General features: G+C 40.1%; 1 protein-coding gene across 9 annotated transcripts in view; it reads left to right on the top strand.

The window, feature by feature from the left end:
* The window catches only part of Rin2 (Ras and Rab interactor 2), a 221,136-nt gene extending 204,767 nt beyond the window's left edge, over positions 1–16,369 (top strand). For all 9 annotated transcript variants that reach the window (XM_076851472.2, XM_076851470.2, XM_076851471.2 and 6 more), the window contains 4 exons: positions 4,029–4,334; positions 5,501–5,632; positions 10,898–11,061; positions 14,400–16,369. In XM_076851472.2, coding sequence (XP_076707587.2) covers positions 4,029–4,334; positions 5,501–5,632; positions 10,898–11,061; positions 14,400–14,723 — 926 coding nt within the window. In that variant the 3' untranslated portion in view covers positions 14,724–16,369. The remainder of the gene's footprint in view (positions 1–4,028; positions 4,335–5,500; positions 5,633–10,897; positions 11,062–14,399) is intronic.
* Positions 16,370–17,164: the final 795 nt, after the last annotated feature.

The following is a 17,164-nucleotide window of genomic DNA, read 5'->3' as shown; positions in this document are numbered from 1 at the left end:
TTCTTGGAATTAAAGCAACCAGAGATAATGGAAAACAACAGAGAGTAGTAATTTACAAGAAACCTGCCAGAGTATTCTTCCCATTTTTGTTTGAGTTAGTTCTCATTCTGAAAGATCTTCTGTTCCTGTGTTCCTCAAATCACTTCTTACTATTTCTTTAGGAGCAGAACCTTTGTTTTCTCACTAGAAAGAACAAACTGGGTCACAGGTCTCTCTTTTCATTTGACTTCCCCTAAGCCTTCCTTAAATTTAATAAATATTGGTGGAGGTAATAATAGGAGATGCCTGGAAAAGAATGAAGATACCAGTTTTATTTTAAAATTGTGATCTTTTAAAAAAATCTACTTTAAGAAAAGTCTAGCACTGTTACTGAATGAACCTGTTTTGGCCGTCATGCCACATGCCCAGCACTAAAGCAATGAGATTGGCTGAAGAGAGCGCTTGTTAATGAAGTGGCCAAGGGAGCTACTCCATTTGCTAGTGATGAAGAGATGGAAACCCCAAGTCTCCAATCTACCTCCCTGAGGATTAGATTTAGGGGTATAAAGAAACAGGGTGGTCTGAGTTGTGGGGAGAGGTGATTTGAGACAGGGATAAGTGAAATTATCAGTGGTCTGTGTGTGTGGTCAAAGCTTATGAGTTTTCACAGGATGAGTGTTCTGAAAATGGCAACCTTGGTGAGTTCTGATGGTAGAGTATTTGACCCTCAGATGTCAATCCATGGGACACCTGTGCAGACCAAGTGAAGGGTCACTGGTTTCAACCAGTTTGAGCTAGACAAGGCTACTTGTGACTTCCTGAAAGATAACTTAATTGTTACCACAGTAACCATACCTCAGTGATATTTTTCATAGTAAAGCTATTAGGTGTCTATTCCATTATTACCTAGTTAAGTAGCTTCTAAAACCCGTGAGAAAAGCAAATAACCAGAAGCAAGTGAAACTAGATGATTTATTTGGGTTTTCCCCTCCATTTCAGTAGTAGCAATGATTTTTTCATTTTAGGTTTTAATACAAGGACAAAGATCGGCATCATTCCCTGGCAGCAAGGATGGGCTGGCAGTACAAGGGAGCCACCCCATTTGCTAGTAATGAACTCTCTGTTCGTCACCCAAGAGTAGCTTAAAGCCTTTCTGAGATGATTCTATTAACACTGGGGCTCAGAGTTGACCAGGCTTACTCTGAAGTTAAAAGGTGGTCTTGGAGTTCAAGGTGAAAATACCAGACTGTTCAGGAGTTCATTGATGTATGCATGTTTATTGAGATTTAACTTGCATCTATAAAGTGCATAAATCTTAAGTGCCCAGCTACACAGATTTTTACACATATATGTGTACACTCAAGTAGTTATCACTCAAATCTAAAAATACCTCCCAGCAAGTGTCTCTGCGCCCCCTTCCCAAGGGTAATGTCACCCTTACTTCTGATGCCAGAGGTGAGTTTTGCCTGGATTTTAGGTAGATGAAATGCTGTAGGAGATATTCTTAGATCTGGCTTCTTTCACACAGTATCCTGTCTATGAACTTCATTATCTGCATCTGGAGAGGGATAATGCGTTCTTTTTCATTGAATAAACATATTCCATTGTCTGAATTCCACTGTATGAATATGTGTAATGTATCCATTCTGTCAGCCAGCGCTTGGGGTTATTTCCAATTTGAAGCTATTATGAATAACACTACTGTGAACATTTATGTATATTCCTAATTAATGATCAGCATGACTTTTTCCCTCTCCTCTTGGTGACTTCATTCTAACAAAGATAGGTCGCTAATAATCAGGAATGTAGCTTCTAGAATCTTTGGATGAGAGAGAAAAAACCTGGTGAATTTTTTTTAAACAACTTTATTTTATTTTTTTAGTTGTAGTTGGACACAATACTTTTTATTTATTTATTTATTTATTTATTTATTTATTTGTTTAATGTGTTGCTGAGGCTAAAACACAGTGCCTTGCACATGCTAGGTGAGTGTTCTACCTCTGAGCCACAACCCTCCCCCCATCCCTCTTCCTCTGTGAATATTTTAGGAGAACCTTGAACTTTAGAATTAAAAGACTATTTACTGGGGCTGGGGCTGTAGCTCAATGATAGAGTACTTGCCTCACATGTGTGAGGCACTGGGTTTCAGCCTCAGCAACACATAAAAAATAAATTAATAAACAAATATATTGTGTGTTCACCTACAACTAAAAAAATATTTAAAAGAAAAAGATCATTTACTTTGAAAAACAGTGAAATTTTTTTTTTACAATAGTTGTATGGTCTCAAGCAAGCCATTAGATATTTCTGAATCTCAGTTTTCTCATCTGAAAAATGGGTGTAGTATTAGTGTTCTGCAAAAGTGTTGGAGTTGTCACAAGGATTAGATGATAATGAAGTAAAGTATATAGATGGAGCTTACCCATATGAGTACTCAATATTAGTTACTATTACTTTTTTATCATAATAATAACTTACAGTCAAAGATATTATGAAGTCACACAAATTTATTAACACATAACAACAAATGCAAATCAAGTAATCTATTTTAATACCAGGTGTAAAGTGAATTCATAGTTCTGCTTTTCTTCTTACTTTATAACTTCATTTGCTTCAATCTTGATTTCTATAGTGATAGAAAACTCTATATTTAATCAAAGAGCTCTCTCAATCAAAGATGATATGGAGGTAGAAGGAAAAAAGAAAAACTTGGGCTGGGGAGTCTGATCACTGCATTAACTTCTGGACTCAGTCATAGCTTTGGGGTATAGGAAAATTGCTTTCAGTATTTGTACATCTGGTGGAGATTTCTCTTTGTTCCTGGACTTCTAATAATAGACAATAATTTGGATTCAATATGATCTGATTCAGTGTCAGGAATTCCAAATACCCAAGAGATAAGCCAACTATTTCCAATCTTATAAGTAAGTGAATCCATTGGCTTTTAAAATAGAATCACATTCAAATATCGTATTTCAGGAGCAGTCATTGCAATCGAACTCAGGTGACTTTAATGTGATGTAGAAATGTGAAATTAAACGGCTAGTGTTGGAAAAGCCGGGAACTTATCATTGTATAAATGACTTTCAGCCTAGATCTCCAGATTTATGGTATTGGCAGTCTTAGACTCTCCCAAAGAAGTTACTCTAGTGGATAGCCAGCCACAAAGGAGGGGAAGAATAATACCACCCACACCTAAACATCTTTCCTAACTCTGAATAGAAACACACTTTAAAATTTTCTACTTTTAATTTTGAAATCATTTCAGACTTACAGGAAAGTTGCATAAATAATACAGAGAAATGTCTTGCTTTCCCCCAGATTCCTCAATTTTGCACTTTGCCCTTGCTTCATCCTCCCTCTTTGTCTGTGATATACACACACACACACACACACACACACACACACACACTTTTTTTCCTGACCATAAAGAGTAAATTTCAGACATTTTGTCCCTTTGCCCTAGATACTTCATTATATATTCCTAAAAACAAGGCCATCTGTCCCATAATTCCAGTACAGTTATCAACCCCTAAATTCATAATGAAGCTATGTTCACACTTTTACCTAATCCACAGTCTGTTCAGATTTCATTTAATGCTCCACTGATATGATTTATAACAAATAAAGGAAAGAATGTTTTTGCTCCAGAATTCAATCCAAGATGTTATATGTAGTTGGATTTTCTTCCTCAGAAAATATTTTTTAGGAATCTTGAATCATACTAATCATGAAAATAAAATCCTTCCTTTAAAATAACATATTCGTGTAAAAGTAATTCAAACAAATATATTTGGTTGTACTGATTTTATGCAAGATATTGTTAGAGAAAACCCTCTCTTCCTGGTTCATGGAAAACAAAAACAAACAAAAAAACCCGTTGCCATGTTAAGTCTGCTGGTGCTACGTGCCATCTGTTGGGTTCTAAGTTACAACTTGTCTACTCTCTAACCAATGTGTAGAATTGCAGATGAGCATTCCCTGAAAGCAGAAGTTGCATTTCTTCTTTCTTTAGACTCTGGTCACAGTGGCTGCACTTTCTTTGGCAGATGTGGTGTTGGAAAAAGCCATGCACAAGTGCATCTTGAAGCCCCTGAAGGGTCACGTGGAGACCATGCTGAAGGAGTTCCACATGGCTGATGGCTCATGGAAACAACTCAAGGAGAACCTACAACTTGTGCGGCAGAGGAATCCCCAGGAGTTGGGAGTCTTTGCCCCAACCCCTGATTTGGTGGATGTGGAGAAAATCAAAGTCAAATTCATGACCATGCAGAAGATGTATTCACCAGAAAAGAAAGTCATGCTGCTGTTGAGAGTCTGCAAGCTCATATACACTGTCATGGAGAACAACTCAGGTGAGGATGCTGAAGTCCAGGGATTTGTTGCTTCCTGCCAGACCCATGTCAGGATTTCTGATTCCCTATGTCTCCTCCTTTTAGTCTCTTGATTTCACCAAGCATTTCACAAAAATAAAGTTACTCTGGTACCTATCAAATGAGTCACATGCCAACTAATAGATTTTTACAAATAGCACCAATAAATGTAAGTGGATAAGGGTAATGAGATTTTTGTGTAATGCTGATTTAATTAAAGACTTAGTTCAGGATGGTGGTAATGATTCAGTCGCTGGGGTCTAGTTCCAGATCCTCCCTCTGGGAATGAGTTCACTGAGAGAACTTGTCCATCTTAATCAACCTGCTAAATTGCAGTTTCTGCATCTGGAGTTGGATATGGCCCTTTCTTTCTTTCATAAGGTGGTAGTTGAGACACTGCATTGACCCACATGGAGTGGCAATATTGACAATAATCATCACTATATTTTAGCCAATAAGGGGCCCTGTCAATGATCTATAGCTTGAGTCAGAAACTGAGAGCATTCAGTAACAATGAGGTTTCATTAGAATCATCCTATTGGCTGGTCCCTTCTTTGATACAAGCTGAAACAATGTATTTGGAATTCACCAAAGACAAGTAGGAAAGTAAGTCCTTGGATTTCCCCCCTGCTATTTCCCACAGATGCAGGAGAAGTGAAGATTCATGGGTAGTAACTGAGCCCTGCATTGTTAGAAGTCTTCTGTGAGCCTGTAAATCTGTGGTTGATTACCACCATTTTTATTTTATTTTATTTTTATATTTTTTGCAGTACTAGGGATTGAACCTAGGGGTGCTCTTTCACTTAACTATATCCCAGTCCTTTTTATTTTGAGACAGGATCTCCCTAAGTTGTTTACGGCCTAAGTTGCTGAGGCTGGTATTGAAACTAGAATCCTCCTGCCTCAGCCTCCCAAATTGCTGGAATTGCAGGCATATACCACCATGCCCAGCAATTACCACCTTTTTCTGGAATCTTGTGCGAGTAAGGGTTGGTCTCTCCTATCAGCAGCTGGGAAGATTCCAGAAACACCCACCTCTGTTTATAAATAGCCCATTTCCTCAGTATGACTCCCTGCTGTCTAATAAAAGCAGCAAGTAGGATATGAAATAAAGTTGTTCCTCTCTTTCTTTTTCTTCTCAATCCCAGGGAGGATGTATGGCGCTGATGACTTCTTGCCAGTTCTGACCTATGTCATTGCTCAGTGTGACATGCTTGAATTGGACACTGAAATCGAGTACATGATGGAGCTCCTAGACCCATCACTGTTACACGGAGAAGGTAACATGCTTTTGAAAAAGTTGGAGGAACTGGGTGGTTTGTTTTGTTGTTGTTGTTGTTTTCATTTCATTTTAAAATCTGAGATGAAATTCATGGAGGGTAAAATCAACCATTTTAAAGTGAACAATTCAGTACACACCCAATATTGGGCAACCACCACCTCTTTCTAGCTCCCAAAGACCCCCTCACCCTAAAATAAAACCCTGCACCCATTAACTAGTCACAAAGGTACTTTTTTGACATTTTAAGGCTTAACTGCAATTTTAATTCTTTCTTTATTTAGAAGTATAGATAGACTTTTTTCTGATTATAAATTAATAAATATTCATCACAGAAAATTTTGGAGTCAGAAAAAAGAAAACCAAAAAATCCAACCCTGTTATAATTAATACTTCATTGAGATTGGCTAGTGACAATAAAAAAATTACCATTTAATAGAATAAATGTCATTTTTTTGGAGGAAGTCATAAATATTTTATTAGAGAGTAATCTCATTGCCAGAAAAAAAATGGTCATTTTTTTGCTATTGAATTGGTGAAATAAATGAAGACCTGTTTTTTTGTTTTTAATCTTTTTTTTAATTTTGTTTTTTAGATTAAAAACACCATTAATTTTCTTTCCATTTCAAAAATGATGTCAGTCTATTGTTAAAATAAAAAATACAGTGAAGTAAGATCTGGATGATTTGCTTTGAACTTATGTTGGTAGTTCAGGTTCCTCTTGGTGTCTGCCTAGCCCCAACATGTTTTAGCAGAAGAAATTCCTTCTCTTTATACATTAGTAAGGTGTTTTATCATGGACATAATTTGGATGCTTGGCACTATGGCTCACAGCCTTGAGAACAAACAATCTCTGGGACTCTTGTGTGAGCTTGTCTTTCTAAAGGAGAACAAATCAAGACCTGTGCACTGTGAATCCTGTTAATCCATTTTATAAATCCATGGGAGAGTCCAGACAGACCCTGAGGGTGAGGTTCTGTTTTCATTTCTCCATTGAGTTTCAGTCTGGGCTGGAGTACAAAGGTCCATATGCTGAGGGACTTCCCAAGGGCATGTGTCACCCCAACATTTTCCAAGGAGAGATCTTAAGTGCATTTTTACATGGTGGGGGCGGGGGAAGCACCATCCCATCCCAGTTGTTAAATCCATTGTGTTATCTTAAATGCAAAATGGCCTTTAATGTCCTCAGTCATCAAACTGAATTCCCCAGACCTCAGTTTTTCTATCAGAGGGGCTCCCCTCCCTGGAGCCCAAATCATGCCCATTCCACCTGCCCTAGTGCTGACTCAGGAATGACAAGTGTCTTCTATCCTATCCGCTACCCCAGACACAAATGGTCTCTGTCACCCTTTTACCCTCTCTCTTGTTTATGTCTCCTTATCAATATTCTTAACCATGGATTCAGACACTCCATAAGAAGCCACTAACATCCTCCCTACACCTTTCCTTCTCTGGGATTGGACAGAAGGGGAAACGCATGAGGCTTTGTCCAGCCACCGAGAGAAGCATATGTTAGTGTCAATGCCATACTTTTATTTTTTCCCACTGTGTTATTACTGCAATTTGGTTGTTTTTTTTTTTTTTTTTAACTTCAATCATGGTTAATTTTAGTAATAAGTTAATTCCAGTAAGATCTAGAAGATTTCTTGGGGCTTGGGGGAGGGGCAGGCCAGTCTCACTGAGAAAATCACATCACCATTCTGTTGCTGATGATGAATCCTTAGGACAAACAAAAGGCTTACACTTTGTGGCCTAAGGATTGGGACAACCATTTTCTACCTCCTTTTCTTCCTTGCATTGCCCCAGAGTGAGCCATTGTTGCTGACAGATGGGCAAGTGACTGTCTTCACCTCCAGGGATCCCACATGAGGAAAACACAAGGACACTAGCAAACACACAAAGGGGCCCATGAGTGTGTGCAGGAAGTAGAGCCTGTTTCTACTTCTCTGTGTCTGGGCCTTTTGGCTTTACTCCTTGGGGCGCCCAGGCAGGCCAGGCAGGTTAACTGTGGTTATAGACCAGGCTTGCACAGCTTCTAACTGCAGCTCTGCAGACTTAGAGAAACCGCCAGCAGCCTGTTACAGATCTGTCACTTCCTTGGCTTGCCTAGAGTCCTCTTTGGTTTGTGCAGCAGCAGCCACATGTCTTTTCTGCTGTTTAAGCAGGTACTCCCATTTACGGGACAGGCGTCATAGAATCCCTTCGAAACACACAGTTCTTATGGTCGGGTTATAGTTTTGCTGAAATTGAAAACCTTCCTCTAATTGCATCCACATGTTTGAAAGTGTGGTCAATTTTGTGCTTCCAGCATTTTCAGTTTCTCCTTAGTGGCCAGAAGACATCAGAGCAATGGAGTCTAAAATCTAAAGTCCAAAGAAACCCTCCTCCACCCCCACAGGATTATAACAGCCTTCCAAGTCATAGCTCAAATACTGGCACCTTCACACAGCCTGTTTTGATTACTTATGTCCATATAGATTTCTCCTAAAATCTTCTGGGTAACGTTTACTCTCGCCAGTGACCCACGCAGATGAGATGAACTGGGTTTAAAAGAGCTAAGAAAACAGCAAAAAAGCACAGGACACAGAAGTAATTTTCATATCGAGGGCGGGACTGCTCTGAGACCTTATAGGTCAGCTTCCAGGCTGGAAAGAGTTCTGGAAAAGAGAGCATGTACCTGGAATCTCTTTATTTTTATGGAGGTGGGGGGCCCACAATGGAGTTTCAATAGAATGTTCTCCAAATAGGGCAGGAGATAAGGTTTCAAGGGCAGAGTCTTGCTCTGTGATGTCTTGTGGTCAGCAGATTGACATCTTGGCAAGTCACACCCATCTCAGGTTCTGTGTGGAATCACAGGCAGAACTGAAGGAAAGGCACACTTGCATCTCGCAGCCCAGTCAGTGTGCAGTGCCAGACCTATCTCCTCACATGGCTACTGTTCGCATAGTTCTCACACACACAGCCCACTTGTGACAATTTACATTTTATACTCCTCATTTCTCATTCAATCACTTGCTAATTTGTTCTGGAGCAAATATTTAGTAAAAATGAATAATATGGATTCAGCATTTTGTGGGGGCTGCCCTAGAGAATTTTCTCCATGGGCAGTAAGGTCAGGAAAACGCTTAACTTGGGCTCTGGGCATATCTCAGTGGTAGAGCAGCTGCCTAGCAGGCACTATATCCAATCTGTAGCACCTCTCTTTCACCTGCCAAGAAAAACTCAACATATTATAACATGGAAATCATATTGCTCACAGTAGGCTAAATTATGCTACAGTTAAAAAAAATTACCCCCAAATTTCCATCGGTGACCTGAAAACAACAAATACATTTTTCTTTCTCAAGTTTATGTCTGATGCAAGTTCATAGGGTACATTGCCTGTGATCCCAAGGGATAGAGTCATTTACATCATGCATATTGATTAGAGAGTGTTCTAAAGGGTTTTGCATGAGTAGTTAAATACTTGGCCTTGAAAGTGCCACTTCCTGGGGGGGGGGGGGACTCACCTAACCACAATGCTCTGTTCTCTGCATGAATACATTTCGAAGTACATTTATCTGTGTTATTTAATCAATTTATAGATTTCTGAAAGCAGGAACTCAGATTCTATTTCTTATGAACACACTTCCTGACTTGGGCTCATGGTAGAGATTCAATGGATATTTTGACAGAGAATGGTCTCTAAAAATAAAATGCACTGTGCCTAATCAAGACATTTTTAATAAACCTCCAAGGCGCCCCCTAGTGGCTCTGTAGCACAGAATTCACAAATTCTTCTAAGGCCATTTCATTAAATTTTAGAACAAAACTGATCAAATTCTGTTTGATGCATGTATGAATATGGCATAACGAATACCACAATTATGTACAATGTATAATTATGTACAGTGTGTATAATGCACTATGAAAATTTGGAAAAATTTTTAAAAACATGAACAAATACGTATTCATCTCACCATACCCTAAGTCTGTTAACAATTCTCAGAAACACAAGATTATCCCTAAATGTACCATTAAAGGAATGTCACTTGCTTTTCTTTGTAAATAATTTTCTTAAATGTCATATTATATTAGTCTTTTTGAATTAATTTTATTGGTGAATTATAATTCTACATAGTAATGGGATTCATTGTGACATATTCTTATGTACCTATAGTATAATTTGGTCAATTACATTTCCCTTTCCCTCCCACTCTCCCTCCCTCAGGTCCTCTTCCTCTACTAGTGTCCCTGTATTTTGATGAGATCCCAACTCCCTTTTATTTTTTCCTAGTTCTCTGGCTCCCATATATGAGACATTAGTTTGTAAGTAAGGATAAGAAAAAAATCTAGAGGGAGAAATTATTTTGAAGTACTCATATTTTTGTGAGCACATTTGTTAAGTGCTGCAGTTCTTTCAGAGTGTACAGTTCACTTACAGTTCAGGAAACAGGAATTTCTAAAAGAAAAGCCAAGGAGATTCCCAGACAAAAGTAGATGATTCTGGCCTTGGAACAGTTGATCCCACCCCCTCACCTGCCTGATTTTGTCCCCACCTCCCTATCAGGTCTCAGTACCCCTGACCTTTTCTGGCAGGCCATTTTCATAATTACACTTTAATAATATAGAGGTTTTGTCTGTTTCACCTATGGGAATGGAAATTCCATCAGTGGAACAGAAATGTTGTCAGCTCTCCAGGGCTCCCCTCACCCTGGCACAGGCCCGAGTCACTCCATAGGTGTTTGTGAGATGCATGTGTGGAATTCATGGATGAAGGAGTGAATGATGTGTTCTCCTGCAATCCCACCAGGAAATGCATGTGGAAGAGATGAGGAAATTAAAGTCAACTCTCCATGTCCATAGGTTCTTCACTGTGGATTCAACCAACCATGTATTGCAAATATTTGGAAAAAAAAAAATTTAAGTCTGAACTAACATGTATAGATTTTTCCTTTATCCTTATTTCTTAAAGAGTACATTGTAACAATTCATTACTTAGCATTTACATTGTATTAGAGATTATTTAAAGTATATATACAGGAGGGTTGCATAGGTTATATGCAGATACAATCCTATTTTACTTATTTTTCTTTCCATATACAAGACCATTTATTTTGATATCCAAGCCATGGATTTTGATACTCAAGGGAAGGATTCTGGATCCAATCTCCTGAGGATAGCAAAGGACAACTGTATACACTATGGCTTCTAACATTAGAGCACCTTCACTGTTACTACCAGAGTATGAAGCTCATGGAGAACCCACTTTTTCTGCTCTTTCCAGGAGGCTATTACTTGACAAGTGCCTATGGAGCACTTTCTCTGATAAAAAATTTCCAAGAAGAACAAGCAGCTCGACTGCTCAGCTCAGAGACCAGGGACACCCTGAGGCAGTGGCATAAACGGAGAACCACAAACCGGACCATCCCTTCTGTGGATGACTTTCAGGTATGAAACTGAGTGCCCCAGGGTGCTTCCTCTGTCCTCTAGGGAGACAGAACTGGGCCCCCTAGCACATCCTGGCTCAAGGCCCCAGAGTCCTTTCTCGGTTGAATCATCTGATGGAAAGGGGATATTTTAAGCCACCTCTGACCTCGTTGTTTCACTTCTTTTTTTTTTTTTTGTTTTAAATTTATATGAACAGACACTCTTCAACTTATGATGGGGTTACGTTCCCCATAAACCCATAGTAAATTGAACATATTGTAAATGGGAAATGCATTGAATATACCTAATGCGTTGAGCATCTTAACTTAGTAAAATAGTGTGCTGTACAGGATTGGTTGTGTCCCCTCATAATCACCTGTTTGACTGGCAGCTGCCAGCATCATGAGAGGATCATATCACTAGTCTAGGGAAAGATCCCAATTCAAAATCCAGGCTGGGGATGTAGTAACTCAGTGGTAGAGCACATGTTTACCGTGTATAAAGTCCTAGGTTCAATCCCTAGCACACACAAAAATAAGAAATAAAAATAAAAAATTCAAATCTCAAATTGCAGTTTCTACTGAATGTGACTCACTTTTGCACTATCATAAAGTTGAGAAATCATTAAGTCAAATGTTGCAAGTCCAGGACCACTTGTGTATATAAATGGGTTTGGCACAAATTTTGCTGCCCTTAAGAAAACAAAGTCAAATTAAGGCAGGACTTCTCCCAAAATGTTCTGCCTGGGTGCTGAGTACCTGAGAAGATAGGAAGTAAAAAAGGAAGAGGAAGCACTTGGCATGGGCCTTGGATATTGTATTTCATCAGGAACCAGCAGCATTATGAGCTGCATTTTGGCTGGCCTCCCTTTGAGAAGAAGAGGGGTTCAGTGATGACTTCCTCCTCTCCGTCTCCATTCTCTCCTTCACTTACTGAATCTCAGTGGCAGCGGCTATGGTACTTGCTCAGGGAACAGAACTGGAGACAGCATCTGACCCAAGTCCTGCTCAGGTCTCCCGATAGGAGTTTTCATGCCTGGGAATGTGGGATTTTCAATGAGCTTGTTTCTCAGAGAGTAGAGGTGGATTAAGGCTTCAGAAATCTTTCTCCAACACAATTTCTGAATTACTTGTCATCTATAAAATGACAGGTAAGTCTGCAAACATCTTTGAATAACATTTTGAAGGTTTTGAGTGGAATTACAAAACTCAATTGTCCTTTGTTTCTCTGGGCTAAGTGGCAGGTTTTCCATCAGGAAACTGGACAGTCAAGACAGATGTCTCTTTATGTCCAGTTTCGCCTTCCTTTGCCTTTCCCCCCCCCTTCTTAATGGTCTGAAAATAACCTAAAAATATATTTGGTTCAAAGTCAGCTGTTGTTGAAAGGCAAGATCAGCATGGTCTTCAAGATGGCAGTATTCTCAGAAATTCCTTCCAGACACATAAATCTAAAAATAAATAAGTAAGTAAGAAAACATACTGTGTGTTGCTTCTTCTGCCCTCTTGGGTTGTTTAAGAATATTCATGTGCTAAGTGATTTGGTACATGCAGATCCCTGGGCTATTCTATATTGGTTTTACAAAGAGGGCATTCCTGCGGTGCTGTACCTTCTGAGAAGACCAAAAGTTAGAAAAGTGCATTCTTCCTTCTCCCCACCTGCCACTAGACCTTTCCTCCTGTCATCTCTATCCATCTATAGGTCACCAGATACCACACAGCCACTTCCTTCAGCACCATCCCCCCAATCCGTGATCTTGCTTCCTTTGAAGATGAATACCTTCTCAGAATATAATTCAAGATGGAAAATGTTAGCACTCATCTCAGGGGTAAAAGCAAAAACCCAGACATGTAGTTCTACTTGGAACTCCTAAAGAAAATGTCCCAGACATGGATATCTCCTCACATTGGAAGAGGGAGTACACCCTAGTGGTTAAAGTGGAATCATGCTGACTCTGCCATTTACTAACTGTGTGGCCTTGGGCAAGTTGCTTAGCTTCCCTGTGCTTCAGTTTCTTCTCTGGTTAAATGAAGAGAATGTAGATGTCTCTCACCAAGTCCTTTTCAAGAGTCATTGAGTAAATGCATATAAAGTGTTGGAGCCAAGTTATTAGCAGGATGGGTGGGGTAGGTTGGAGGGAAGAGTCGGGTGGGGTCTGATAGAATATGGACACACTCTAAAGAAAGACATTCAAGTCTGTGCACGCCCCACTCACTCCTCTCTGCAGAGTCATCAGCTGGCAAATGTCCTCCCTAGAAACAGACATAAAACACATCTCACATGTGCAGAAGACATCATTGTCCCCAAGAGCCTTCCCTGCTGTGATCCCAGCTAACCTTCATGGCAACCATGTGAGAACAGAGGCAGAGAGCATGCCTTCCCCTTGCTCCTAGGCAGGGGCTCCAGATAGAGAAGGAAATGCATGTGTTTCCTAGATGCAACTCAAATATAACTGGGTGTTCTCTACTTTTATCTGAGAACCCCACTCTTGAGGAAATGGAAATTGAAGGAGTTATCTAGGGTCACAGAATCCAGGAGAGTCTGGCATGAGTTTAGGATTCTTCACGTCTCATCTGTGCTTTGTGTTGGGCGACCACGGGTTTATTGTATTCCAAGACGGTGTGCACCTGGCCCCCTTCAAGGTGCCATGACTGCAGATGTCTCCTTTTGCTTCTCTGCAACACCACTTTGCACTTAATCAGCTCCGTCTCCAGAGTCTTCTGGCAGAATCAACATTCTCCTCCCTCTGATTTTTTCCAGATTATATTCAGAGCCACTTGGCACCTGGTGTTAGGTTGAACCACATGAAATGCCATTTGGGGAGCTCAAAGAATAGTCAAACATGGGTGGTTTCTTGGGGTTCCGCCTAACAGTATTGCCCTTGCTTATGCTGCATCCAAGAGTGTGAGAGGAAGTGAGCCCGGTATGTGCTGTTGTGTCTAGATTTTTAAAATCTCTTCCTGCTGGCTCCTGGTTCAGATTCTTCTGTTGTCTGGTGTGTTTTTCAAGCTGGGAGTAATCCCAGCTTTGGATGTGGTTCACATTCTTACGCAGGGATTTCTTAAGCAGGCTTTATGAGGGATACTGACAAGATGAAAACCAGGGCTGAATGGGCTCCCTGTTTCTTCTATTTTCAGTGAGCTCAAATGTGGCAGCTCAATCCATATAGTCATCTTCCCCACCATCCAAATTCAGATCAGCCTTGCAATGTGAGCTTTGTGAACTAACGTTAGACATTGTGATGAACCAGAGCCCTGAAGTAGCTCACAGGTCCAGCCTTTCATTTGCCTCTCGTGATGTGACTTATTGCTCTGTCTGGTGTTCCCCTTCTGACTGTCTCCAATGTCTCTTTCCACCTACAGAATTACCTCCGTGTTGCATTCCAGGAGGTCAACAGTGGCTGCACAGGAAAGACCCTCCTCGTGAGACCCTACATCACCACTGAGGATGTGTGTCAGCTCTGCGCTGAGAAGTTTAAGGTGGGGGACCCAGAGGAGTACAGCCTCTTTCTCTTCGTTGACGAAACATGGCAGCAGCTGGCAGAGGACACTTATCCTCAAAAAATCAAGGCTGAGCTGCATAGCCGCCCACAACCCCACATCTTCCACTTCGTCTACAGGCGCATCAAGAATGATCCTTACGGTGTCATTTTCCAGAATGGTGAAGAAGATCTCACCCCCTCATAGAAGCCATGGGGGACTTCCTGTGGATGCATCCAAAGGGGGGCTGAGAGCCTGGCCTTCTGGTTGCCACAAGCTTGAGCTTGGAAGGCAGTCACCTCCAGGAGGACCCTTTGGTGCATTGACTAAGCCATCCGCAGGCTAACTTAACCCAGGGCATCTTTGGCCACATTGCCCATGAAAGGTAGCTGAGGTTGGTAAAAATAGTAGGATTCTCCTCCTACAATGCAGAGTTGCATTTCACGGTTCAAGTGTCCTGAAATTGTTTGCTACCTGCCCCTAGCCAGGTTCTAGGTTGGCTGACATGTGTGTATATGTGCTGAATGAACTTTTAAGGTACAAGCTCTTCTCTTAAATTCAACAGCAGGTGTTTGACAAGACTGTCCGATGCAGTGCGTCAGGTACTTCTCAGTTCTGTGGATGACTCCATCTTTTCTTCCTTTTTACTTTTTTTTCCTTTCTTTAAAAAAAATTTTTACAAAGAGCCTTTGTGTTTTTATATATTTCATAGAAATTTTTATAGCAGTTGCAGGTAAACTGTCAGGATTGGTTTTTAAAATATTTTTGTAACTTTAAAATATTGTATAATTATGCATGTGATTTTAACATTTAATATTGGAAAAATAAATCTCTTGCTGGATTTGAGAGTATTGCATTTTAAAAGTCTCTCTTCTGTAACTGGATGTTTTGGCAACTTTGTGGGGAGAGACTGCTGGATTTCTTAAAGCAATGTATTCCTGACACTGGCCACAGAATGCCTTTGGAAATTTGATGTACTGTTATCTTGTTCACATTTACTGGTATTGTGCTGTTTGTTTGTTTGTTTGTTTGTTTGTTTAAACAGGTGATGCTGAGAATCGGAGAGAAGTGAATGTAGAGACAGGTAGAGAGAGAAATACAGACTCTAACTAAGGACTGAGGAGTGTAGTCTGCTGGTTCAGGCTCTGCAGGATGTAGGAAATAGAGTCAGAAGGAACCACCTCTGCTTAAGATACTGTAAATATGCAAGAAGATTTGGCAAGAATCTATTCCACTTGTTATCCACTTTCGAAAACAATTTTGAAAATCCCACACATTCAAAAAAAAAAAAAATCAAGGTTAGCTCTCCCTCCCCCAACATTTTCACATAAATCAAAACTAACAGCATCCAATTATTTGGAACAGAAACCAAGAACAAAGTAATGCATAATGTAACTTTTGTTGAGTTAAATAAGATGCTGTTGGGAAAAGAATTTGAAAATGCACCAAAAAACAAAACAAAAACAAAACACCCATCTGCATTGTAGAATGTACAGTGGCTGGGGATGCAGCTCAGTGGTAGAGCACTTGCTTAGCATGTGCAAGGCCCTGGGGAGCACCACCAAAAAAATAAGTGAATAAATAAATGTACAGTGAGGTTAGATTTAGGTTTTATAAAACCAGTTTGAGGTGCACAAACTAGGAGGGTCGTGTATTGACGTAACAGGTAATTACAAAAACATGTTATTGTACTGTGTAAGGGTGCAGAGTCATCTGATAGGGTGGGCTTTGTACCTTTTTCAGCCGTGGCTTTTGTTAAACTAGAAGTCTCAGCAGTACTGTCTTGTACATCCTTATGTAAATGATTTTTAAATGGAATTTTGCACATAATACATTGTAATACTGTACCATAATCCTGTGTGAAAATAATTTTTGCTGTATTCTTTGTCTTTTTTTTTTTTTTTTTGAGAGTCAGAATATAATCAGACCCCACACTATGTCATGTAAATCTAAATCCCAGCCAGCATTTGTGGTTACATAATCTATGGAGAATAAACAGAAACACATTTTTTAGAAGCTTGTGGATCTGAGACAAAAAATTAAGAAGCAGAAGAGAAGGAAAAAAAAGAAAATCATCCTCTGCCCTGAAAGGGTTTCCACAGTACTTGGCTTAATTGTATCCAGAATAAATCACAGTTAATCTGAATGCGGAGTTAGCTAGGGCCCTGCGGACAGCTCACTTTGTCCTTAGGCCACCTTTGTAATATCTTGGCTGAGTTCAGCTGGTTGCAAAATCAACAAGGGTGCAGGCCTGGTTTTCTTTGCTGCGCTCTCCCCCATGTTTGGAACCATGCCTGGCAGATAATCAGGGCTCAATAATCCTCGTTGACTGAAGGAAGGAAAACACAGGTTTAAAGAGTTTATATTACCATCGTAGGGTAGCTACTTAGATCACCATTGGGGCTGAATGAACACCTGCTTTTGATATTTACAGGACCCCTGGATCCATTCATCCAATTGTTCTTCCTTCTCTCCAAATTAAGACCATCACACTGTCCTGGCACTTAGAAATCATTAGGCTGTTGATCAAAATGGGTCACGACGTCTGGATTTGGGGCAGTTTGAGCAGGAGAGAGAGAGATCAGAACAGGAAAAGTTACTGTGAACAAAAGGACACATCACGAGATCGTCCCTGGTTTTGTCATTGG

This window comes from Callospermophilus lateralis, chromosome 3, assembly GCF_048772815.1.
Source record: "Callospermophilus lateralis isolate mCalLat2 chromosome 3, mCalLat2.hap1, whole genome shotgun sequence".
Classification (NCBI taxonomy): domain Eukaryota; kingdom Metazoa; phylum Chordata; class Mammalia; order Rodentia; family Sciuridae; genus Callospermophilus; species Callospermophilus lateralis.
Note: the sequence above shows the minus strand (reverse complement) of the source record. Positions and strands in the feature narration are given on the sequence as shown.